The 26,205-nt window shown below is 39.5% G+C and overlaps 1 protein-coding gene across 6 annotated transcripts in view; it reads left to right on the top strand.

Moving 5' to 3' along the window:
- Positions 1-26,205, top strand: part of rerea (arginine-glutamic acid dipeptide (RE) repeats a) — a 575,418-nt gene that overhangs the window by 342,372 nt on the left and 206,841 nt on the right. For all 6 annotated transcript variants that reach the window (XM_060851827.1, XM_060851826.1, XM_060851825.1 and 3 more), the window contains one exon: positions 14,101-14,149. In XM_060851827.1, coding sequence (XP_060707810.1) covers positions 14,101-14,149 — 49 coding nt within the window. The remainder of the gene's footprint in view (positions 1-14,100; positions 14,150-26,205) is intronic.

The following is a 26,205-nucleotide window of genomic DNA, read 5'->3' as shown; positions in this document are numbered from 1 at the left end:
GAGATTTTCTGCATTGTCGTCCATGAAAACATGTGAAGTATTTATTAAGCTTCTTTGAATTTTTTTCTTTACCTTGTGCATTGGGTCATACCTTGAAATTATTTTTTTTTATTTTCAGGATAGGAGCTTTAACAGTCTGTCTTTATCCATGCTTAACAGCTTGCATTCATATTCTCAGATCCCTTTCCTTGTCAGTTTCTTGGCCTTCCTTTGATTGTCTAAAAGTGCCCAGTCTTTGGGACTACTACTGTTTTTGACTTTCCAATAAACCAAGTCCTTTGATATAATACACTTCTTAACTACTTTTGTTAATCACAATTGAGTCAACTTTCCTGTCGTGTATTTGCCTTAAAGGAATGTATGTCTCTGGAGACGTTGTAGTATTCCAGCAAATACTCGCCATTGCCCCTCTACAGTCAAATCTTTCAATGTATTTAGTCAATTCAGCATATTCTATTTGTAGAATATGCTTGGATATTCAATTCCCATTCTCAAACACCCTGTAGCCAGTCTCTGTAATGGCAATTAAATCATATTCATTTATCTCAATTTGTTCTTCCAAATTAAACATTTTTGTCCATGCTCCCCATTTTCAGATAAAGAACATTTGATCCAGCCTTTTTAATATTATTGTTTTGTATTTTTTGCTAGCCATTGCTTTGTCCGTTGTCTATTTTTGCTGGCTACGCTTCTTTTATCAGTTTTACATAAGTGCATCAGAAGTAGGAACAAGAATAGGGTATCTGGCCGGTCAAACCTGCTCTGCCATTCTGTGTGTTGCTGGAAGAACCTGCTGTGTTCTTCCAGCACCACACACTCGACTCTGATTTTCCTGGAGTGCCAGGAGACCTCCATTCCTTATCTTCTTGCAACTCCCCATCCTGCTATGTGACCATAACCCTAAACATTGTATCCATCTAGTCTTCTGCATCATGGTTGCACAACAGTTACTCCAACCACTGTTTGAGTTCCAAAACCCAGCACTCAAGCTTGTTTAAATGGTAATACTTCTGAAGACATAATTATCTGAGATATCTGGCTTAATACAATTCCCAGACTGTGAATTTTATTCATCTGAGCTGCCTTGCCACATGTTAACTGTAAGTAAAAAGTGAGGTCTGCAGATGCTGGAAATCAGAGCTTAAAATGTGTTGCTGGTTAAAGCACAGCAGGTTAGGCAGCATCCAAGGAACAGGAAATTCGACGTTTCGGGCCAGAGCCCTTCCTGATGAAGGACTCTGGCCTGAAACGTCGAATTTCCTGTTCCTTGGATGCTGCCTAACCTGCTGTGCTTTAACCAGCAACACATTTTCAGCACATGTTAACTGTGTTAACTATTTATTACAAGCAGAACAGCTTGTCAGCTACTCAGCAGGTCTTTCTGATGCACCAAAGTAATAGCCAAGGATTGGACAGTGAAGATTCTAAATGTGTGAGTGGATTTTTTAAAAAAAAGCTCCTGCTTCACTTAACCCAACTCACCATTTGCCAAACTCACACTCCATCCTGCTCGGTTAACATTCTTTTGTGTTCCACTTTGCCCTGTTCACTGATATTCCATATTGTGGCAACATTCAATTTTCAATTATTCCTCATTGTAAATGAAGTATGATGTGAATAAATGTGACGTTACCCACTTTGGTAGCACAAACTGGCAGGCAGATTTCTATCTGAATGATGATAGATTGGGAAAGGGAGAGGTGCGTTGAGATCTGATTGTCCTTGTCCACCAATTACTGAAAATAAGCATGCAGATGCAGCACAGTGAAGGAGGCACATGGTACATTGGACATCAATACAGAGGAACCTCAAGTATCTGAACGAGATGGGCAGCCACTATTTAGTTCGGATAATTGATTATTTGGTTAATCGATTCAATGCCTTTTCTCTGGGGCTTGGAGTTTTCTGTTAAGCCTGCTCCCCGATCAGGAGACACGAGAGCAGCACAACACGCGTGAGCCCTCGCCTGCCTCAACACTGCCTGCCTCAAACCCCATCCAACACCCCCCTGCCAGCACCCCCATTTGTGCCCCTGTCAGTTCCCAACACTGCCCCCGCCCGCCCCCACACCCGCATGACCCCCATCCACCCCTCACTTGCACTCCCTTCCACCCCCACTCTGGGCAGTCAGACTGGACACCAACAACAAGACTGCTGCTGCTTGGGGGGCGGGGGGGTGGTGAGTTTCCAAATTGCGTGCATGCGCAAGCATACACATGCACACGCACCCACACGCACACTCAACTATTTGACAGGTTCCACCTTTGCCCTGTACTGGACAGTGTTAGAGAGATTATCTGGGGAAGGGGTGTTTAGGGTACATGTCAGTGTAGAACTCCAGGGAAAGTGTGGGAAGAGAGAGAGGGTGAATGGGAGGTCAGTCATTTAGAGATGGTGCCTGCGCTGTCATCAGTCCAGGACTGTTCTCGGCAGCACTTTTAATCACAGTAAACAAAAGATGCGATCAATGTTGGACACTTGTCTTTGTAATGTTTCTGTCAGGACCCTGAGATCTCCTTCGGATAATCCGATTTTTGGATAATTGGTAATCAGATAATCAAGGTTCCTCTGTAGATGATTCGAGTACAGGAGCAGGGATGTCTTATGCAAATGTACAGGGCCTTGGTGAGACCGACCTGAGGTTTTGATGCAGTTTTGGTCTCCTTATCTGAGAAGGGATGTTCTGCCCAAGAAGGGCATGAAATGAATGTTTACCAGATTGATTCCTGGGATGACAGGATTGCAGTATAGAGAGAGACTGGATTGGTTAGGCTCATATTCACTGGAGTTTAGAAGAGTGAGGGGAGGAATTTCATAAGAAATCTATAAAATTCTAATAGGACGAACAAAGAAAGGATATTCCTGATGACTGAGGAGACCAGAATCTGGGATCATAGTCGAAGGAAATAAGATGTCTATTTAGGATGAGGAGAAATTTCTTCACCCATGAGTAGTGAGTTTGTGGAATTCTCTGCCACAGAAAGGGGTTGAGGCCAAAACATTGAATGTTTCAAGGAGTTTGGCGTGGTTCTTAGGGCTAAAGGGATCCAAGGGTATGGAGAGAAAGTGAAATTAGGGTACTGAGTTGGATGATAAGCCACAATTGTGTTGAATGGCAGAAGCAGGTTTGAAGGGCCATATAGTCTATTCCTCCTGTTTTCTATGTTTTTATGGACAATAAATCATGTTGATTTAAGTTAGGTGAAGATGTCATACCTATTGTGAAGGTGTCCTTAGTCTGGATCAGCAGTGCTCATTTTTAAATCCAGAATGCATATTTATTTTGGTGGTGTGTCTGACCAAGAATCAGGTGTTGTTTCCTTGCCCTCCCACTTGCTCATGAGGAAAATGTACCGGAATTTTGACAGAAGCTAAGTGACACATGACAGTGACCAGGGTAACTTTCACTCTGACTTGGGAATACTTGACTCCATGATGGCATCTTCCTCCTGACTGAATCCAAAATTGGAGGGAATTGCTGAATTAAGTCATTTTCAGACAACTGCATTGTGAACTCATTGGAGCATTGACTCATTACATCATGTTCTGTTGTCCTTCTTAGAGTTGTAACTGTATCTTTGCTCAATGGGAGCATTTATAAATTATAAATGCAGAAGTTTGAAATCCTGATTCAGTCCAAAATTTAAAATTTTGCCAAAGCTTGATCAATATTTATTTCTCATATTTAAAAATTATTTGACAATTGATGGATTTCAAACAAATTATTTTCATTTATTTTGATTATTTTCAAAAAGATCTTGCAGATTGTTCAGTGATGTAAATTTTAAGAAGAATTCCAGTCTAAAAATAAAAAAATTTATTCATTCCAGAAAAGTTTTTGAGCTGCCACAATCCTGTTTAATGTTGTAGAAATGGACATGGCAGTATTACATTTTGGCTCCCTTGGAGTACTCTTGCCTCTCAAAGTTGTGGTTTCAACTCCCACTCCAGGGCTTGAGTATATAATTGAAGTTGGTACATCAGTGCAGTACTGAGGGAGTGTTACAGTATCCTAAGTGCAATTTTCTAAATGAGATGTTAAACTATAAGCTGTAGTAGCAGAAGTAGGCTCTTTGACCAATTGAGACTGCTCTGCCATTCAGTGATATCGTAGCTGATCTGATGGTCCTGTATTCCACTTTCTTGCCCCATCCCTGCGTCTCTTAATACTCTTTAATGATTAAAAATCTATCTCAGTCTTGAATATACTTAATAACCCGAGCTTAACTTTGTTTTACGGCAAAGAATTCTTTAGACTGACTACTCTCCAAGAGGAGAAATTCCTCCTCATCTGTCTTAAATGGGTAATCCCTAAACTCTGTATATAGCTCTGATCCTGCTCTCTCCTATATGGGGAAACAATTTCTCCATACCTATCTTATGATGTGCCATAAGAATTTCTTAAGTTTCAGCAAGGTCTCCTTTCATTCCTCCAAGCTCTAATGAGTACAAGCCCAATCCACTCAACTTCTCCCCATGAAAAAAACCCTCCATGGAATCAACTGAGGTGATCCTTCTCTGGACTGCCTCCAATGTCAGTGCAGGTATATCTTTCCTTTAAGTAAGTGTTCACAGTTTTCACAGCTCACGGTTGAGCAGCCCCTTCTACCAACCAAGGTGGGTATGTGCAAATGAGCTACTGTTTTTGCTTGAATCATCACCATGACTCCTCTTCAAAAGTAATGCTGTAAATGTGCAGTTCTTTAGGATGTTCTGAGGATGTGAAAGATGCTGTTTAGATATAGGTTATTTTGTATCAATAGTGAATTATGACATTTGGATTAGAGACCTGCATAGGAAAAAAGGCCAATCGTATAAAGAACTCTTGTAAACCTGTACATGCAGTCGATGTTCTGTAAATGGTATGATTCAAATATTCTGTGGAGCCTATTTTGTAATAGTGTCCATTATTTATAATATATTTTTGTTATCAATGTTATGAGGTTCACTCTTCTCTGCATCTTTGTGGTGCAACTGTGCTCTGTTTCTGCAATGTTGTTTGCATTTGCAATTTTTGATTCTGCTGTTGAATGCTGCTGTTCAAAACCTCCTCAGGGAACCCATCCCGTACTGCTTGGGTTCATCACTGCATTGCGTATGACTCCGATGTGGAGTCCTGCACACTTGAGAATCAAAGCGGTGGTTTCTTTAATTTCCTAAATAGTGGTCGTTCCTATCAATGTTTTTACATTGTTAAACAATTTGTTGAGAGCTAAGCAGAAAACATGTGTTTAAAGCTGCATACACAAAGTTGGTAACGGAGTTCACTTACCTATATCAAATTGCTGTGTGTGTCTGGATCAGTTTAAGAGTCATACCCTGCTCAAAACGTCAACTCTCTTGTTCCTTGGACGCTGCCTGACCTGTGCTTTTTCCAGTGCCACATTTTATCAACTATAAGGACAGAGTCATACAGCATGGAAATAGATCCCTCAGTCCAACCAATCCATGCCAAACATAATCCCAAACTAAACTTGTCCTACCTGCGTGCTCTTGGTCCATATCCTTCTAAACCTTTCCCATATCTATCCAAATGTCTTTTAAATCTTGTAACTGTAACCACATCTACCACTTCCTCTGGAAATTCATTCCACAAATGAACCACTCTGTTTTTAATAAAAAATTGACCATCATGTCCCTTTTACATCTTTCTCCACCTACATTTTTTTTTAAAAGAAAATACCCCCTAGTATTGAAATTCCCCAATCCTTGGGGAAAGAAACCTGATATTCACCTTATCTAGCCCTTCTTTATTTTATAGACCTCTATAAGGTCACTCCTCAACCTCTTATACTCCAGTGAAAAGGTCCCAGTCTATCCAGCCTCCCCATTAAATTCAAATTTTCCAATCCTGGCAACATCCTGTTAAATCTCTTCTGAACCCTCTCTAGCTTAGTGATATCCTTCCTACAACAAGGAAACCAGAATGAACACTATACTCCACAAGAGGCCCCACTAATGTCCTGTACAACTTCAACGTAATGTCCCAACTTGTGCTCTCAAGAGATCTGAGCAATGAAAGCAAGCATGCTGAATGCCTCCTTAATCACCCTGTCTACCTCTGATGCAAACTTCAAAGAATTAATTCCCTGAACCCCTAGTCTCTTGGTTCTCCAACACCATCCAAGGCTCTACTTTTAATTGTATAGGTTTTGTCTTTGTTTGTTATACCAAAATGCAGTATCTCTCATTTATCCAAATTAAACTCCATTTGTCACTCTTCATCCCAAAACTCTTCGGTTCTATCACTACCACATTTAGAATTTTATTACATCAGAATTTTTAAATATAACTTCATTGCATCTATTGTAAGGTTTGTTTCTTAGTAAAGATGCTTAATTTTTAAAATTAATCCATAAAGTTTAAAATTGAAATCCAAAACATTGTTTTAACTTTTTAAAACTTTATTTTTTGAAAAATATTTTTTGCAATATTTTAAACTCTTTTTAGTAATGACAATATCAACTTTTCACTGAAGTAGATTTGGAGTCATTGTGTTTGTTTCATGATACTGTAGAGAAGGGATTTTGGGATCTTTCACTATCAGGGGTTACCATATAAAGGTTGTTTGTGTATGGAACCCAATATATCTTCATCTGTCCAGTAATTCCCAGCTGGTTTTGCTGACTTAGGATCCTTCTTACTTTTGATCCTAAGTGATCTTGATAAATTTAATGTACATTTGGGGATCTTCCCCATTTCTGTCACCTGTAGCTATACTAGCAATGCATTGACACACCCTGCAATGAATGCTCTTCCCTGCACTTACTATAGGGTTCAGAAAGGGAAATGAAACTAGGACTGGTTAATATCAAAGACTGCTGATCTCTTCAGTGTTGTTATCACGAAATGTGCTATCCAATTCTCTACATTGTAGACTGTGAAACATTTTGAAAGGAAAATATGTACTTCCTTTCTAATGTACAACCATCTGAATTAATCCACAGCTGTGGTCTGCTTCATGACTGATGCTGCAGCATATTGAATTTTTTTTAGATTTTTATTTGGCAGCTTGATACAGGATACCTTGCAAGTAGTCATGCAGACAATAGCGTGATTAGAACAACTGGTGAGGTACATCCAGACCTGGATTATAAACAAGTTATGCAAGTAAAAGCTTAGGTAAATATTATGCTATGTTTGTTGAGATGTTTATTTAATGTAGTCAGATTTGGTTTCTTTAATAGCCATTGGTTGTGGCTCAAAGTGCATTTAATACCTGTGAAACTATATTTTGCTTTACTTTCATTTCCTTATCTAGCTATGGTAAGCTTCTGCAAAACAGAAGTGTTTTGATGAAGTTCCAGTGAGGGTTAATGGTTGATGTCGTGCACATGGATTTCCAAAGGACATTTGATAAAGTGCCATGTAACAGTCTTGCAAAGAGATTTGAAGATCATGCAATAAAGGATGCAATAGCGACCTGAAAATGAAGTTGACTGAGAAACTAAATTGAGATTAGTGGAAAACAGTTGTCTTTCAATTTGCAGGAAGGTATTTGATGGGATCCCCCGTAGTTGGTACTAGGATCACTGCTTTTCTTGATATCTATTTCTGACTTAAACTTTTTAAGCAATTTCAAAAGTTTGTACATCTTACAAAATGTACAAGGCCTTCTCAAGTGCAATTAAGGATGGGCACTAAATACCGCCGATCTGATAATGCACATATCCTGTGAATCAGTTTTTAAAAAAAGCATTGTAGTTGTATGGAGGAAAGACTTCACAAGGACATAGACTGTGGAAAGAATGGGCAGGGGCATGTAAAAATCAACACCGAGAAATGCAAGGTGATATATTTTGGTTGAAAGATCGAAGTGACACACTACAATATAAGGGGGTTTTAAGGGTGGTGCAGGAATAGAGACACCTCAGTTTATGTCTAAGAAATTGTTGAAGGCCACAAATCCTTTGAGAAAGTAACTGGAAAGGCATTTGGGATTCTGGACTTTTTTAAAAGAAAGGTATGGAGCACAAAATCAAGAAAGCTATGATGAAAACTAGTTTGTCAAAATTGAAGTATTTCATTCAATTGTTGGCATTGTGCTTTTAGGAAAGATGTGAAAGGTTTGCAGGAAAGATTAAAGAAAATAGTTTTAAGGAAGAAGAGCATCACTTATATGGACAAATCAGAAAAATTAGGGTTGTTCTCATTTAAAAGCTGTTTTTTTCCCCCCCAGAGTATGGTTTTGATCTGAAATGTAGCATCTCAGAGGATGCTAGGAGCAGCTTTAGTCATGGCTTTCTTCGGGATATTGTATAAACTCCTGAAAGGAAACAGGGAAAGAACAGAGAATGGTTCGAGTTAAATGTTTCTCAGAGATCTCTCAGACTTGACAGAACTAAATGATGACGACTTTTCATGTAACCTTTCTATAATTTCTTAGACAAAATAAAATCTCCTATTTGCTTCTGGTATAAAAAGGAGGCAAAGCAAATAGATAATACTTATTCAGGATGGCTTTGCACAGCATAGTTAAAAATGACTTTGTGCAGTCATTTTATTTTAATTTTGCTGTAATGTGTTCTTTATTTAAAATTACATGTTTTACATCCTAATTCATCCTTGCTAATTTACAAGGTAAAAACAATGACTGCAGATGCTGGAAACCAGATTCTGGATTAGTGGTGCTGGAAGAGCACAGCAGTTCAGGCAGCATCCAAGGAGGAGCGAAATCGATGTTTTGGGCAAAAGCCCTTCCTGATGAAGAGCTTTTGCCCGAAACATCGATTTCGCTGCTCCTTGGATGCTGTCTAAACTGCTGTGCTCTTCCAGCACCACTAATCCAGAATCTTGCTAATTTACACCAGAGCATCAAATTGTGTGATCAAGATGAAGGTGAGATTAGAAAAATGAAGATATTTTTATTCCAATATTTTGCACTTTAATATTACCGCATTAAAAAGATGTTTACACCCAGGGTGTTGAGTGTAATGATTCCTATTTGTGAAACGTTTTCTTTAGATTGGGCTGGATGCAGAGTGTGGGAGAGGAGGCATGTTGTGCTAGTATTTTAAGATATTTGTGTGCTTAATTTCTGAAGTCATCAAAGAACCCCGTTGGTGCAGGTAGAGGCCATTCGGCCCATTGAGGCAGTCACCCAAGGCTGGAATTGAACCCAGGTCCCTGGAACCAAGATATCAGTGCTAACAACTGTGCAATGTGCTACCCCATATAGTCAATGAACTTCAGTACAGAGGATAGCCAACACTTGAACTTCTTTGAAGTAATTAAGCACATTTTTCAAGTGTTGGTCAGACCACTTGACGGATAATTTGAAGCATTGCAGAAATTGTCTTTTTGGTAGGGAAATTAGTCTGGAAAGCAGATTGTTCAGCCTGCTCTGCTCGAATCACTGAAATGATCTGCTGAAGACCTATTCTCGCTTTCTTTACTGGAGAGCACCGAGGAGGGCAGTAAAAGATTGATGAGGAACTGTTTTAAAAATGTATAACATGTTGTATCTTCACTGCAATACTGTTGCTTAATTCTGGATTGTGTGATGGAGCTTAACTGGTAGCAAATGGTGCACAAATATCTGACTTGTACTTTGTATTCCTTCCCTTTGAACCATCTAAAGTGATATGCTTGATTCTCCTTTCTGTCTGAAAACATTGAGGATTTAATATTTTTCTTGCATGCCCCATCTCATGCATGCTGCTGTTTTTGCTTTTATGCACCGAACCTCTGAATGCCTCTCTCTCTTCCTGATTGTCTCTAGCTCTTCCTCATATCTGTTTTAGACTTCTCTTCTTTCCCTTCATTAATACGCATAGAATATTACAAACAGTTTCTGGTATTTCTGATGGATTGAGTTTCTTTTTCTAACAATCATTAATGCTCTACTTTGCCCACTCCCCCATTTAACATTGTGCCAATTTCTGCTTTGGCACTTCAGGACTTAGGGCAGCCTGCCTCCAGTGTCTGTTTTTTCAATAGTCATGCTGCTTGAACACTTCAGTGTCTTTTACTACTGATCTTTACCTTAAACATTCTCAAAAGCTGAGCTTCTCCAGCCAGCTATGGTACAGAATCCCAAAGGTTCACAGCCCTCTAAGTAAGAAATTTATCTTCTTCTCAAACCAAGTCAACATCTGCCTTATTTTTAAATTGTGCCCCAGTTTCTAGGCTCCCAAACTAAGGCAAGCTCCTTTTTCTGCATCTACCTTGTCTACCCTTTTAATTATTTTGTAGGTTTTAATAAGAATTTGTTCCATTCTAATTCCCCACCTTCATCCCAGCCGGTTCAAAGTACTAAAGCACCGTTTTTTTTTCTAATTAGACTATACCAGTGTACATTTTGTCCCTTCTGCTCAGCTCTATTATTATGCTCTAACTCTATTTAATTTTTCCTTAAGACCAGCTCTCTGTCTCCATAATGTTAGCAGGAAAAGGAATAGAGTCATGAACTGCTAGATATTTGCAGTGTTGGTTCCACTTCATCCTGTGTACCACCTGAAAATTATAATTAATCGTCAGCAATAGTACTTCAGTATGTCCCTAAGCAAAATACAACAATCTTTGCCTCATGTCACATTGGTTGCCACCCTTTCCTTATTTCAAATTCATGCTCAGCCTCATGTTTCTAATCAACAGTGATCCTCCTCTGTTAGTCTCAAGCCTCAGCCTCACCAGTGCATTTCCCGTCTCCAAGCACCTGTTATGCCTGTAGTTTCTCAATATTATGTCATAAGTACCAAAGTCTACCTGTCGTTAGTCTTTACTGTTCTTCTGATCTATATTTCATGTTCATAACTCTACTTCTGCCCTGACATCAGGATAGCCATTCACCCTGGATCGCAGTATCAAAATTCTGCACCAACCATCCCAGATTGCTTCCCACTCTATCTGCCAGTTTTCAAATGTGAATTCCCTACCTCCCATCTTTCTCCAACTCCATCCTTCATTTTCTCTTAGCCATGCATGTTATGATACATCCATATAATCATCTTCACTCAATCCAATTACTCACTTTAAATTGTTTATGTGTTGGTTGCCTTATCCTGTCCTTAAAGCTGATGGGCTTTCATGCTGGGGAAAGTAAAATCTACATACTAAATGAGAGAATATTGAAAGAGGATTTTTAAGAGAGAAAGGGGGGGAGAGAGAGAGGTATCAAGATTGTTGTAGGACTTGTCTGAGAATAAGATGTGTGTAGAAGATGAGAAAAAGGTGGAAATATGCAGATTTAGCAATTGGGTGGCAATTGAGTGTTAGCTCAAAGCTCAAACCTTTCCCTTTGGTCAACATATGTCACTGTCTTCCATCCAGAAGTCTCTTTTCTGTCCCCTTATGCCTTGCATGTACGTTTCTTCATATATTTACAAAAATTGGAGAAACTTTGAAGTGGAAACCAATAGTGATTAGTTGGAGGTCAGCGTTATATACTGAAAGAAAACAAACCTTCTTCCCATAAACCGGCATGTGACATTAGGTTTTGTTGTTGATTGGCTATCCTGAAATTTTTTACTGAACCGAGCCAAGCAGTTTGAGGATTGGTTGAGATTGAGGTTAGAAAAAAAAGTAATTGCTGTTGATATTTGACAAATGATAATTATTTCAAACAAAACAAAAATTGCACAGGATGTTTAATTGAGATCCCATTCTGTTTCATGCAACTCCCCACCCAGACTTGGGTACCACTGTTCTTTAAGGTATCCCTGATTGGTATAATGGATCTACCTCTGCCAAAATGGACTACAGTGGTTCAAGAACGCAGCTCACCATCAAGGGATGGGCAATAAATACTAACTCGGCTACTGGAGCCCACATTTCAGAGAGATGTTTTGAAAAATCCCTTTTTTTTTCTTTAAATTATTGGAGGTTTTCTAATCCAGAACTATTATTTCTCTTTCAACCTAAGCTGTCAAAGGAAATTAACTGGTAATTAGCCTCAAACTTTGTTGCACGTTACTGGTTCTAAATGGCTAATGTTGTTTACACAGTTGTTACTTGAGTCCAGAGAAAGCCATTGTATGTGAAACACGTTGACATACATGAACATGAGAAAATTCTATATGAATGCAAATTACCTTTCTAATTCGCAAGCTCTTAATAGAGAAAAAAATGCTCTTAAAGGCCATGCACGCTGTATTAACATTACAAGCAAAAAGGTATCCCTATCACACACTTTTACTGGCAGGTACCAAAGACATCATTTCTCTGAAACTGAATTGAAGATGTTATTTTGAAGAACCAGTAGTCAGTTTTAAAATATATTTGAAAATTGCAGTTTATTTTTTGATTGTCTCTTTATTTGAGAAATTCAAAATTTTGGATGTGGTACCATACATAGAAGCTGCATCTTTTGTTTAAATAATCAAACGTGATTTTCCATATTTCATGATGGCAATGTTTAGCCTTCAAGAACCAACCTTACATAAATATGGAGTTAAATGCAGCCATACTGGCAAAGCATTAGTTCACAAGCTCAGACTTAGAAATTCTGAGCACTGCTGGACTTGTTGTAACATGAAATCTACAGTGTAGCTATAGCAACAGTGCACTTTCAATGCGAACATCTTGTCATTTTCTTTAATCCGTTGCAGCTGTGGAACCAAAAAATTAAATTGGTGTTGCTATAGTTACCATCTTTGTTGCATCAACCACTTTTGTGCCCAGTTTCCTGCTGCTTTTTAACATTCAGAGACATTCCAGATTCTCTTTGTTTGTAAAAAAAATATAGCCAAGCGACTCACGAAGTTATACAGTGAGGTTTAAGGAATATATGTAGATTCATTTTAACCCTTTCATAACTCAACTGGATTTGTCAATTTTGCTGTTAATCTGTAGAGAACAATAATGAAGCACTATTAACATAGTGCAGTGTCCCAAGGTGCTTCATAGGTGTGTTATCAAACAATCTTTAACATTGAACTGCAAAAGGAGATCATCAGAACTCCAGATGGCGACATTTTCATATTAGTGCAATGTTTAATAAATGAATTAACGTTAATATTCTTTTTATTTTCTGGCCCTGCCTACGTTGTAAGTAGTTTAACTCGCAGTCATTGATTTAATCACCTTTTTTTTAGCACAGAAGAAGAGTCTAACAAAATGTATTTCTTTTTGCAGCTTTCTGCTTCATTACTCTGATGTCACTCCTGTTATATAAGCTTCCATATTTTTAGGATGATTTCACTTGCATTAAGTTAATCCAGGTTTTACATTTTCAGATGTGTTAATTGATACATACTTGGGCCAGTATATAACGTATTAAAGGAAATTCAAAGTCGAATATTCTATATCAAAAGCATATTTGCAGATATTACTGATTTTAAAATCTCAAAATTGAGCACTTGGCTCATTGTGTCTGAACTGGCTTATCAAATGAACATGATCAAATGAACATGATGTTCTTTCCTTTCTCTGAATTTTCCTATCCCCTTGCACATTATCCAAATAATCATCCAATACCCTTCGAATGCCTTAATGGGGCCTGCTTCCATTCCATTTCCAGTCGTTGCATTCTATACCCAAAATACTCACTGTGGGGGAAAAAGGTCTTTCACGCATAATTGGCTCCTTTTACAATCACTTTAAACCTGTGCCCCCCCACCCCCATTTTGATTCTTTGAACAGTGGGAACAGTTTCTCTACCTGCTCTATGAAGTCCGCTCATTATTTGAAAACCTCTGTCAGTTCTCCTATAAGATGCTTCTCTCCAAGAACAGTCTCAACTTTGTCAGTCCATTCTCAACTGAAGTTCTTCATCTCTGGAACCATTCTTGTAAACCACTTGTGTACTCTCTTGGATTTATTCATATCCTTCCTACAATGCAGTGCCCAGAACTGTGCACAATGCTCAAACTAAGGTCTAACAAGTGTCATGTGCAAGTTCAACTTCACCATCTTGCTCTTGTACACTATGCCCCTATTAATAAAGCCAGGGACACTGCATGCTTTATTTACTGCTCTCTCCACCTATCCTGCTCCTATCAATGATCATTGCACATGTTCACCCAGATCCCTCTGCTCCTGCAGCTCCTTTAGGATTGTACTATATATTTACACTCACTTCCAATGTTCTTGCTACCAAATCTTGTTAGGGATACACTTGCTGATTTCTTCTTTTTTACGTGTAATTATTGTCTCTTGCAGGAGGCTGAATAGCACCCAGGGAGAAATCCGTGTGGGGCCTAGTCATCAGGTAGGGGAGCTATTGGATATTTTCCATTATGTTCATGCATAATCTTTTCATGTAGACGTATTTATAAATTCTGAAAGATAAAGTCATATTACCTGTGTATATTTTGTGAAATATGGAATAGTGTCTTAGTTAAAGTTGGATTTAAGGCTGAGTTGCAACTGCTGTTGGCACCTGTTAGAGTTCATAAGATATAGGAGTAGAATTAGGCCATTTGGCCCAGCGTGCCTGCTCTGCCATTCGATCATGGCTGATGTGCTCCTCACCTCCATTTTCCTGCCTTCTCCCCATAACCCTTCACCCCATTACCAATTAAAAATCCGTCTAACTCCTCCTCAAATTTACTCACTGTCCCAGCATCCACCGCACTTTGTGAAAGCGAATTCCACAAATTCACAATCCTTTGGGAGAAGTAGTTTCTCTTCAACTCTGTTTTAGATTTGTTTCCCCTTATTCTAAGACAATGCCCTATCGTCCTAGAATGCCCCATGAGAGTTATTGATCCCAACCAAATTTCAATCTTCCCCTTAAAAAGGATGGATTTTTGTATTTAATTGCATCTATGTGCACTTGAAGGGGACCACTTCTGTATAACAACTAAGATTAAAAATATCCCAAAACGAATATCAAAGGGAAATATGACGTATAGGGTTTATACCTGGAGATAATTATTTATTAAGAGCACCAGCAATAGTGAGGAAGGGTGATAAATCCTTTGTGAACTCTGAAATTTGCTGTGTCCAGACCTTTTCCTTAAAAATAAATCAATATTGATGAAAGAATCCTTGATTTAATCTGAGAGGTGCTGTTGGCAACACACTGGCAGAGGGGAGTAACAAGGAATGAAGCAGAGAGAAATCCCGAACCCTATCACTCAGCATTGCAGTAAATTAGGTAAACACAGTCATTGCATCATTATGAACACAATGCATCACCACAATGGATTTCAATTTATTGTGCAAAATGTACTTGCAGATGTTGGCTTTGCTCGTTGTAGTTTTCACAATGCCATCCTCTTTATAGGCACAAACGAATCTTTTTAAACTGTCAGGGTTAATGTTCATTGAATTTCATAAATCCAGTAATGCTCTATTTATTTTGCCAGTTTCCTATTTAAGAACCTAAAGAACAATAGGCACAAGTCTAATCGTTCAGATACTGTATCAGAAGGATTAAATTTTTTGTCAACAATTTTAAATTGTAGTCATGTTTGTTTAGCAGATTAAATTCATTTTATTTGACTTCAATATTTATGCTTCTCCCTCTTCCCATTGTGTTCTCTCTAACTAAATTTAAAGCATCCCTTGTGGCATATGTTTAAGAATAATGTGAATGTCTCTCTTTGCCAATAATTTGACAATAGACTCATGGATTGTGATTTCATAGCTCGGAATCAATTTTGTCATCCTGCTGCCCACAACTTGTCCAGAAATCATTGGTTAAACCAGAATTGATCAGCTGAACGCATATCTGAATCCTCCACTCTCCTGAATCTCCACTGAATAGTCTGCATCCTTTCCAAAAAACAAATGCAGGGAGCTGTGACAATTTATACCCATTAACATTAATATGAAGCATAGGTGTAGATTAGTTTCTTCAGATGCCAGTCCTGACGCTACAGATAGAAAAGTCATAGAGTTGGATAGCACAGAAAGAGACCCTTGCGTCCAGATATCCTAAAATGAATTAGCCCCATTTACTAACATTTGACTCTTATCCCTCTCAACCTTTCCTATTCACGTACCCACCCAGAAGCTTTCTAAATGTTGCAATTGTACCAGCCTCTGTCAATTGCTGTGGCAGCTTGTTACATACACTCACCACCCTCAGCATGAAAACATTGCTCCTCAGGTCCCTTTTAAATCTTTCCCCTCACACGTAAAACCTGTGCCCTCTAGTTTTGGACTCCCCTATCCTCAGAAAAAGTCTTTGTGTATTTACCCTATCCATACCCTCGTGATTTTATAAACCTCTATAAGGCCATCCCGAGTCTCTGACACTCCAGGGGAAAAAAGGCCCCAGCCTATTTAGTCTCTCCCTGTAGCTCAAACCCTCCAACACTGGCAACAATCTTTTCTGAACCCTTTCGAGTTTAACGACACCGTTCCAATCTGGGGAGACCAGAATGGAAAGCAATATTCTAAAAGTCACGTTACCAATGTCTTGTTCAGCTGCAACATGACATCCCAACTCCTACTCTCAATGCACTGAATAATGAAAGCAAGCATGCCAAAGCTGCCTTCCCCATCTTTGTCTCCTTGCAATTTCACATTCAAGGAACCATGCACCTGCACCACTTGATCTCTTTGTTCAGTATTACTCACCAAGACCACACCATTAAGTGTATAAATCCTGCCCTGGTTTACCTTTCCAAAGTGTAGCACCTCACATTTATCTAAATTAAACTCCACCTAATGCCCATTGGCCCATCTGATGAATGCCCTGCTAACCACCTTCGCTGTCCGCTACACCACCAATTCTGGTGTCATCTGCAAACTTACTAATCATACTTCCTATAGTCCCACCAAATCATTTATTTAAATGACAAAGAGCAGTGGTTACTGCATCGATCCTTGCGACACACCGCTGGACACGGGTCTCCAGTCCAAAAACCCCCACCTTCTGTCTTCTACCTTCAAGCCAATTTTGTATCCAGTTGGCTAGCTCCCCCCTGGATTCTATGTGATCTAACCTTGCTAACCAGTATACCATGCGGAACCTTGTTGAAGCCTTGCTGAAGACCATATAGACAATGTCTACTGCTCTACATTCATCAATCTTCTTTGTCACCTCTTCAAAAATCTCAATCAAGTTAATCAGACATGATTCCATGTGCACAAGTCCATGCTGACTATCCCTAATCATTCTCTGCCTTTCCAAATGCATGTAAATCCTGTCTGTCAGAATCCCCATCCAACAACTTACTCACCACTGACATGAGTCTATAGTTCCTTGGCCTTTCCTTATCATGTTTCTTAAATGATAGCATCACATTAGCCACCCTCCAACTTGTTGCACCTCACATGTGGGTGTTGAGAATACAAATATCTCAGCAAGGGACCCAACAACTTCTTCCCTGGCTTTCCACAAAGTTCTGGGCACTCAGTACAAAAACTTTGTAAATCTGTCTAATGCTTGATGGCCTATTTGGTGTATTTGCTTCCTAGAGTACTGAATAGCAAGAAAGGTATCGGTTTTTATCTGTAGTCAGTGAAAAGTTACTTCATCTCAATTTGTTGTCACTTAATGTCCTCTTAAAATCTGATGAATGTAGAAGTTCATTATTGTGGAGTAGATTGTGCCAACTCCTGATGTCTCTGTAATAATCAGTTTGCCCATTTGAATTGGCTTTGGGAGAAATATTGGCATTCATGGCATTAAACTCTAGTAGAAATTAGTTGAAAGGAGGTGGGAAACAGTTAGCACTACTTTACTATCAGATCATGTGTCTGGTTGTTTCATTTTAACATCCTTTGGGATATCATGCAGCATCTTCAGTCAGTCTGGAAAGAGCATAGTAAACATGCCTTGTATGATTCAAATGTAAATCTCCCTATTTCCAATTCAGGTCAAGAGAAATATAAATTGTTCAGACATACTGTACCCAATTTTAAGTTGAGAACAATTTTGGCAGAAGAAGTTCTCTAAGCTCCTGTACAGTCTGGTGACAGAAACACATCGAACCTTCCTTTACGTAATCTCTGTCAAGAATCTTTTGTGTAAGGTTAGTCAGATCTAACCGCAATGGACTATTGGATTCCTAAAACCTGCTTTCAGATCTGGTACTCTACATTTATAGCAACATTTTTAAAATCAATTTAGTGAACATGTGAGAAGTCATGTCTCACATTTTGTACTTCACTTATCTTGGTATGATATTCACACAAGGGAATTCTACCAAGTGGTCATCTAACCACAGTATAGGCCAGACTTTAAACAGTAATGTGGCAAGCTTTTTTTTGTTCTCCCAATAATTCTTGTTCCATAGTCTTTTTCCTCTAAGGAATTATTTTGGGAGCTTAATGCAAATTCAGGATTTAGGTGTAAAATCTGCTCTCCATGATTTTATCTTGCATTTCTTTGTTGCGTTTCTCAGACCTATCTGTCGCTTAGTTGTTTTGCATTTGTAAGGTTCTCACTTGCAATTGGATTGCTGATTGCTCATGAGGGGTACCTTTCTGGATATGGTACTGCAAAGTAAACTTCATCCATAAATCAACACAGACTGCTCCTCCAGTATCAGTTCCTCAAACGGGAGAAAACTATGTGAGCAAACTGGGTATTGCAGAACTGGACTAGACTGTTGTATTCTACAGTGAGATTGTCTACATTCTGGAGCATTTTTAGAGAAGGTTGCATCTGGAATTATTTTGTCTTTGAAACATGGGTCTTTTGCCTGCGTGCTCATGTTGAGATAACAGCAACAATCTTATCCTCAAATTTTTCTTACCTGCAAAACAATGTTGGTGGCGGCATTGAGTCAATTCAGAATGCCATCTGTAGTTTTCAATTAGGTCTTCAAAAAATGTAATTTAAAAAAGTCACTGTGCCAGATGTTATCTGCGTAGCATACTGATGACAATTTCGATTTCATTGTGTTGCAGCAGATTATGCAGGATTTACATCCAAGGGTTAACTCATCACACTGGGTGTATCCACTTCTCATGTTTTGCACAAGAAGCTGGGTTTAATCAGTTAGTGATATGTCCATATGTTTCCAACATCATTGGAACTGGAATAATGCATGTTATCCAGATGATCCTTCTGCCTACTAATGTCAGGCAGATGGTTAATATGAAAGTCAAGAGGTGTGCTGTGTTAGGTCGCTTTATCATGAAATTTGATGTCTGAATGTGTACTTGTATTAAGTAGGTAATTTTTGTTACCTTCCTTCGGTTGCACAGGCATGTTTGATGTGATGTTTATGTTTCTACTGCAGTCAGGAGGAAGGTGGCAATTCCTATAAATAAGTTTTAATTTGTGCCCCTGGGTGGCACCTTTCGGCCTGAGATGGTTTCAAATTAGCGTTTCTTTTGATGGGATATTTGAACCAAATTAACATTTTAAAGTAAACATAAAAACTCTGTCTGACGTAAGCAGGTCCTTCCATAATATTTCACTCCACTACTGAAGAATAAACAAACTAAGATTGATTAATGGCATTGGACCCTGTGGCACAGTGTAGTGTGGTGTCCCTGTCTCTGGGCTAGAAAGCCTAAATTCATTCCTCCTGCCCCAAAGGTGCATCGTACTGTGTCCGAATAGATTGATTCAATGTACGTTATAAAGGTGCTTGAAAAGATAGAGTGGGATTTTACTCGCTCGGCTGCAGAAGACCATGCTAGCCTAGTAATTCAGATAGTCACACAGACAGCAATCTCTTAAGTTCATATAGCTGCTTTCATGTAACAATCATCCCAAAGCATTTCACAAAACTATAATTGTAAATAGTTAGTAGGCCAAGGGGTTGTCAAAATTTGGTCAAAAAGGTGGCTGAGAGCAGTGATTAATCTTTTAAATTTGAGCTAATGTTAAACTAGATGCCAGTGTAATAAAGCAAGGACATGAGTGGAAGAGGATCGGGCTGGTCTTGAAGTTACAATGGGTAGTAAAGGTTTATATGGAGAGGAAAGTACAAGTAGTTGTCAGAAAATGACGAAGACATTGAGGTTTCAGCAGTCGATGTGCTGAATGGGAAAGAAGCAGGCTAAATTCATGAATTAGCCTTCATGATGAAGTGCATGTGGAACCAGAAACCTGGTTTGGGGTTAAATTGGGTGCAGAATAAATAAATAAATAAAACAATGAACTGTGGATACAGGAGATCTGAAACAAAAAAAAAAGTGCTGGAGAAGCTCAGCAGGTCTGACAGCAACTGCAGAGAGAAAAACAGTGTTAACGTTTCAAGAAAAGCTTTCAGTTCTGACGAAGCAGTACTGGTGTTAAAACATAAACTCTGTTTCTCTCTCCATGGATGTTGCCAGACCTCCTGAGTTTCTCCAGCATTTTGTTTTGTTGCAGAATAATCAAGTTTATCTTGAGACTGTGGGCAGGGAGAAGGATGGAATTGATGGCAAGGAGTGAAAACGATTTCAATGTTCGTAGTGTTTAGATGGACAACATTGAAGGAGAAGTCAAGACTTGATATCAGGCAAGAAGTTTGAGAATGGAGGTAATAGTCACTTTTCTGAAGTCCTGAACAAAGGAGCAGAGCCTGACAGTTAGAACTCAACTGTTTGGAGGCCATGTCAGGAAATACTCCTTTAAATGGAGGGAGGTGGAAATCTGGAAGTGCACCATATTCCTCAAAGGCTTATTGAATCTGTGTCACTTCAAAATTTCAAAATTAAATTTGCTAGTTTTTTGTTACTTGAGACTATTGATAGCCATGAAAACAAGAAGGGGGAATAGACTAATCACTGGGTGCTTGGAGTTAAGACTAAATCGAACTGAAATACTGATCAGCTGCAATCAGCTTGAAAGCAGAAGAGGGGCTCATTGGACTGACTTGATTAGTCTGATAGTACATTTTACATTGACAGCACTGGATATTGATGAAGTGGCAGAGATGAATATTGCTGGGACATATGGATATACAAGTTTAGGACGTTAGTATGGAGCGTATGCTATTCATATTGGGCAGATGGGAACCTGTGATTTGCAGTGCTTCCATGTTTGATTTGGGAACTTTCCCATGATGCTGCTGATTTGCCATGCATGTCAGATACCCAACTAACCAGAAAAGGGAAAAAAAAACACCCAGAGCTTTTACCAATGCTTTACTGTCTGAAGTTTTGTATCTTACATTTTTATCTTTCAACAACTAGCTTATCAAAACTTGCAAAAAAACTTTGTAACACATTTCTGAATTTCCTATTAGTGGGCGGCACGGTGGCTAGTGCTACTGCCTCACAGCGCCAGAGACCCGGGTTCAATTCCCACCTCAGGCGACTGTGTGGAGTTTGCACATTCTCCCCGTGTCTGCGAGGGTTTCCTCCCAGTGCTCTGGTTTCCTCCCACAGTCCAAAAATGTGCAGGTTAGGTGAATTGGCCATGCTAAATTGCTTGTGGTATTAGGGGAATGAGTCTGGGTGGGTTGCCCGTCGGTGTGGACTTGTTGGGCCGAAGGGCCTGTTTCCATGCTGTAAGTAATCTAATCCCAAGGGCAGACAATCTCAGAACAATAGGTTCCTCTTCCTCTGTGATTTGCGACAGTTGCTTCCAAACCAGACAGATTTCAAGTACCCATAGTTAATCAAGGGCCCCTGTTTACTTTGTCTGTAGCAAATTCCCCAGTGTTGATGTCTGCGTATAGACTAGATTTATAAAGTCCCTAGTGCATGATGTTTATTCTTCCAGAAAAATTAATAATGAACAGATAATTGAAGCAGAAGTTATATTCTCAAGAAACTTTGCCGGTTTGCAACATTGCAAAGGCTGGTACCTGTGCTATATTGACACTTCTACATTGCTGAATCTACAGACGAAGCTTTCAAGAATATAGCTTTATAGATCAGAGGGAAACGATTGCTGACCAAATTGTCTCCTGAAGGACCCAGATTTCTTAAAGGGTGTGATCTTGGTGAATCCACCCACCACGTTTGATTCTGTTTGTGAATGAACACTGACCTTCTCTCCAGAATGAGAAACACTATATCTGCGGTAGGTATATACTTAACAACTGACTGTCAAATAATCCACATTTGGAGAAACAGAACCAGTTTTATTTGATTAGAGTACAGAAATGTTTGATACGCAACTAACGGTAGAAACCTCACTCTCTCCTGCCCCCGGGTGATTCACTGTATAAAGTGTGAATCCAGATTTTTAAAATGTGTTTGGGACTAGATCCAATAATCTTTTTTGTCACTGATTCATTGATCTCTGTCCTGTTGTTTAATTTTGTAAGCAAATGCAAGGCAACAGTTTGAAAGCATGTTTGCAAGTTTGGAGAAGATTTGTAGCTCAGATTGAGGTTCTGGATGTTGTTTTGTTCACTGAGCTAGAAGATTTGTTTTCAGACGTTTTGTCACCGTACTAGCTAACATCATCAATGAGCCTCCGGATAAAGCACTGATGGTGTGGCCCGCTTTATATTTGTGTTTAGGTTTCCTTGGGTGGTTGATGGCTGGAAGCATTCTAAAGGTCAAGAATGCAGTAGAGAATTCTGAGACAATCAGTTGCCACTGTTCTCATCCAAAGGTTTCACTGCTGTCAGGTTACCTCTGAGCCTAAACTTAACCTGTGGGTGTAGCTGCACATCTGTAAGTGCAATCAGAAAGATAGACAAGAAGCGCAATGGAATTCTGTGTGATTTGGCTGCAGAATATTGCAATAAGGATCCTTTGCTTCATATGTACTATTATTTAAGGCATAGTTGGAGTATTTCACGCAGTTCTGCCATCCCGTTTAGAAAAGCAAATTGATCCTTGGAGAAAAATACAGCAAGCATTCATTAGAGTAATATTCAAGTGAGAGGTTAGTTGTGAAAATGAGTCTTTTTGATTGAAACAGAAACAATTAATGATCACAGATTAAATGTTTTAAGAAAATGGAACTTTATTGTTCTTGTGAATTTTGAGTGAGGAGAATGGCAGAATAGATAATCAGACCAAAACTGAAAGGTGAAGTTAGTAACATTCACACAAGCTTATTGGAGCACGAAATCCTTTCTCATAACTTGCTTTTGAGACAGAGACAGCATCATAATTTAGAGTGAATATTTAAAAAGAAATGGATGCAGTTAAATGAAATTTGAATGAACCACATCAGTTGAATAGCTAGGCAAAAAGTGAGGACTGCAGATGCTGGAAACCAGAGTCAAGTGGTGCTGGGAAAGCACAGCAGGTCAGGCAGCATCAGAGGAGCAGGAAAATTGACGTTTCAGGCAAAAGCCCTTCATCAGGAATAGAGGCAGGGGGCCTCCAGGGTGGAGAGAGAAATTGGGAGGGGGCGGTTGGGACTGTGGAGAAGGTAGCAAAGAGTACAATAGGTGAATGGGGGTGGGGATGCAAGTGATAGGCCAGAGGGGAGAGTGGAGCAGATAGGTGGGAAGGAAGATTGGCAGGTAGGACAGGTCATGAGGACATTACTGACCTGGAAGGTTGGAACTGGGGTAAGGTGGGGGGACAGGAAATTAGGAAACTGGTGAAGTCCACATTGATGCCCTGGGGTTGAAGTGTTCCAAGGATGAAGATGAGACGTTCTTCCTCCAGGTGTCAGGTGGTAAGGGAGCAGCGGTGGAGGAGGCCCAGGACCTGCATGTCCTCAGCAGAGTGGGAGGGGGAGTTGAAATGTTGGGCCTCGGGGCGGTGGGGTTGATTGGTGCGGGTGTCCTGGATTGTTCCTTGAAGCGCTGTGCTAGGGGGCGTCCAGTCTCCTCAAGGCAGAGGAGACCGCATCAGGAGCAACGGCTACAATAAATGACATTAATGGATATGCAGGTGAAACTTTGGATGTGGAACTATCAGTTGAATAGCTGGCATTTGGACAGGCATGAACTAAATGACGGCCTTTGTGTAAGATGCCTGTAAGGTTTAGCGAGAAATTTTGCAGGTAAAATTTGTTAATGTGCTGAGATAGTTGAACTCTGGGGCAAACACGATGTATGCTTCAGTTGACAGCAACCTTCCTGTTTCAGAGATGTCTCTGGGGTATTAACTGGGGCAGGATTACAGCATCCTTCACAGTTGAATGGCCTGCTCATACATACTGCCAAATTAAAGCATTCATTTGATGTGCTGAAGGATTGCAACAGGCCAGCAAACCATAATTCAGCAAGAAATTATGCCGTTGGCAAAGGGAGAAAACAAGCAAACTCCTAACTGAGAGCATTTTTTTTAGAACAAAACAGGATGCCCTAAAAGTGACTTAACATTTTAAATTGGCTGAAGATCCCCAAGGAATACTATTTAACATTGACCAGAAACTCCGTGAGCATCTTTGGATTGTGCAAGGATTAGTGTTTCTTTTGTCCCTGTAGCTCAATTTGTCAATCACTGCACCTACTTCCAGTATGTGTCAGGGCACTCAATGTTCACATCCATTTCTCCTTGATGCACCTGCAGAATGCAACAGAAATTTAACTTAAAAAAAAATGGGATTTCTGAACAGGTGGGCACACTGTTTGTGTATGTGCAGCCCTTGTTCTTTTTTATTTGACCAAGCTCTGGTTTCTTCAAATAGTCTAATTTGTCTTAGAAACTACTCCTACAGAGATCGAAGCTGTGACCAGGGAAGAGACCCTTGATGAGATGATGGCAATGTTCCTTCTTGCACGGGATTCATAAGTTAATTCTACACTATACATTTAGTAACCATTGTACTTCAAAATGCTTGAGTTGTTTTCAAGTTCAGGTGCACTCGTGGCATAAATTTCTAAAAGACATAATGTTTCATACTTCAACCAGTGAATCTGACATTTTATAGTCTTCTGCTATTATTGTTTTACAATTGAGTTTGTACCAATTTACTCAGATACAAATCTTGAAGTACTTCTGGTACTTCTTTGCAAACAAAGTGGCCAGAGCCATTGGGTAATTCAGATGTTGCGCTTTTGTGCATATGTTTTACATTACAACAGTATTGCTCCTCTGCATCATCTATTTAATCTAATAGTGTTTGTCAAATACCAAGTTTCTTTCAAAGAAATCTCTTTTGTACCACATTGAATATTATAAAACAAAATGATGTTGAGCAAAATATTTTGAATCAGGGACCCATTTTACTGAGTTTGGAGAAGATTTGTAGCTCAGGTTGTGAGGTTCTGGATGGAAGTTTGTTCGCTGAGCTGGATGGTTGTTTTTTTCCCACAAGACCTTCCAGGTCAGTGAGCAAACTTACAACCAGACGCATTTTACGGTCTTGTGAAATTGTCTTTTATTTAACAGAAGTTATGGTATTCTGTTCTATCTGGTTTATTCCAGAACATTTGGTGGTTTTCCTATTCAAGGTTACTGAGATTCTGGTTTTGAGTGGAGTATTGGGAATTTTATTATCGTGATATCCAGGAAAGACCTTCCACATGGGTCAGCAAGTTAAAAAAACTTACAGGAGTAGTTAATATCACTACCTTGTATGCGTTTATCGCAGCAGCTGAAGGAGCTAAAGATAGTGATAGATTTATTATGTAAAGAGCTGATTGCTATTCAAGTCTTTTTGACCTATTTTAGAGCTGTTCACAATGAAAACAACCAACAGTAAACTTAATTGACTGAGAGCATAGGATTTTCCCTGTTTTGTCAATTTTCTGTTTAGCAAGGTTGGGGAATGTTGAACAGTTTGTACTTTTTGCATCAGTTTCTACATTAAGCACTCCATAGTTAGTTAGATTGTAATCAGATGCAGAGTGAGTTTCTTCCATCCCATCCCAAAAATATCCACAGCTTCAGATAACTGCTCCCTTTATATAACAGTATAACATTTTTCCATCGTCATTCAGGCCATCTGGAGCTTCCATGCATGCGTGTTTGCAAACATGGGGTCAAACAACTGCACGTACGTGGCTCTTGAGGCTCAGACATGCATAATCAATCTGGTAGTCTGGTGTTGATTTGATTTTGATTCTTACCAGAGTGGAAACAGGCCCTTTGGCCCAACAAGTCCACACTGGCCCTCCGAAGAGTAACCCACCCAGACCCATTTCCCGACATTTACCCCTGACTAATGCACCTAACACTACGCACACTTTAGCTTGGCCAGTTCACCTGACCTGCACACCTTTGGACTGTGGGAGAAAACCAGAGCACCCGGAGGAAACCCATGCAGACACTGGGAGAATGTGCAAACTCCACACAGTCGCCAGAGGGTGGAATCAAACCCATGTCTCTGGTGCTGTGAGGCAGCAGTGCTAACCACTGAGCTACCATGCTGCCCATGACCACTACTTTTTCATAATCTAAAAATACTTTGCATTTATCTAGTGCCCATAATGACTCATTGTAGCAATGTCTGGAAATGAAGGTTCACTATTCCCAGAATCATCATAAATGTGGGAAAAACAAACTATCCCAAGTCACCGATTTACCCGACTAACAAATACAGACCTTTGTACTTACCAA

The sequence above is a fragment of the Hemiscyllium ocellatum genome, chromosome 37, assembly GCF_020745735.1.
Source record: "Hemiscyllium ocellatum isolate sHemOce1 chromosome 37, sHemOce1.pat.X.cur, whole genome shotgun sequence".
In the NCBI taxonomy this organism is placed as follows: Eukaryota; Metazoa; Chordata; class Chondrichthyes; order Orectolobiformes; family Hemiscylliidae; genus Hemiscyllium; species Hemiscyllium ocellatum.
This window is presented reverse-complemented; position numbering and strand designations above follow the sequence as displayed.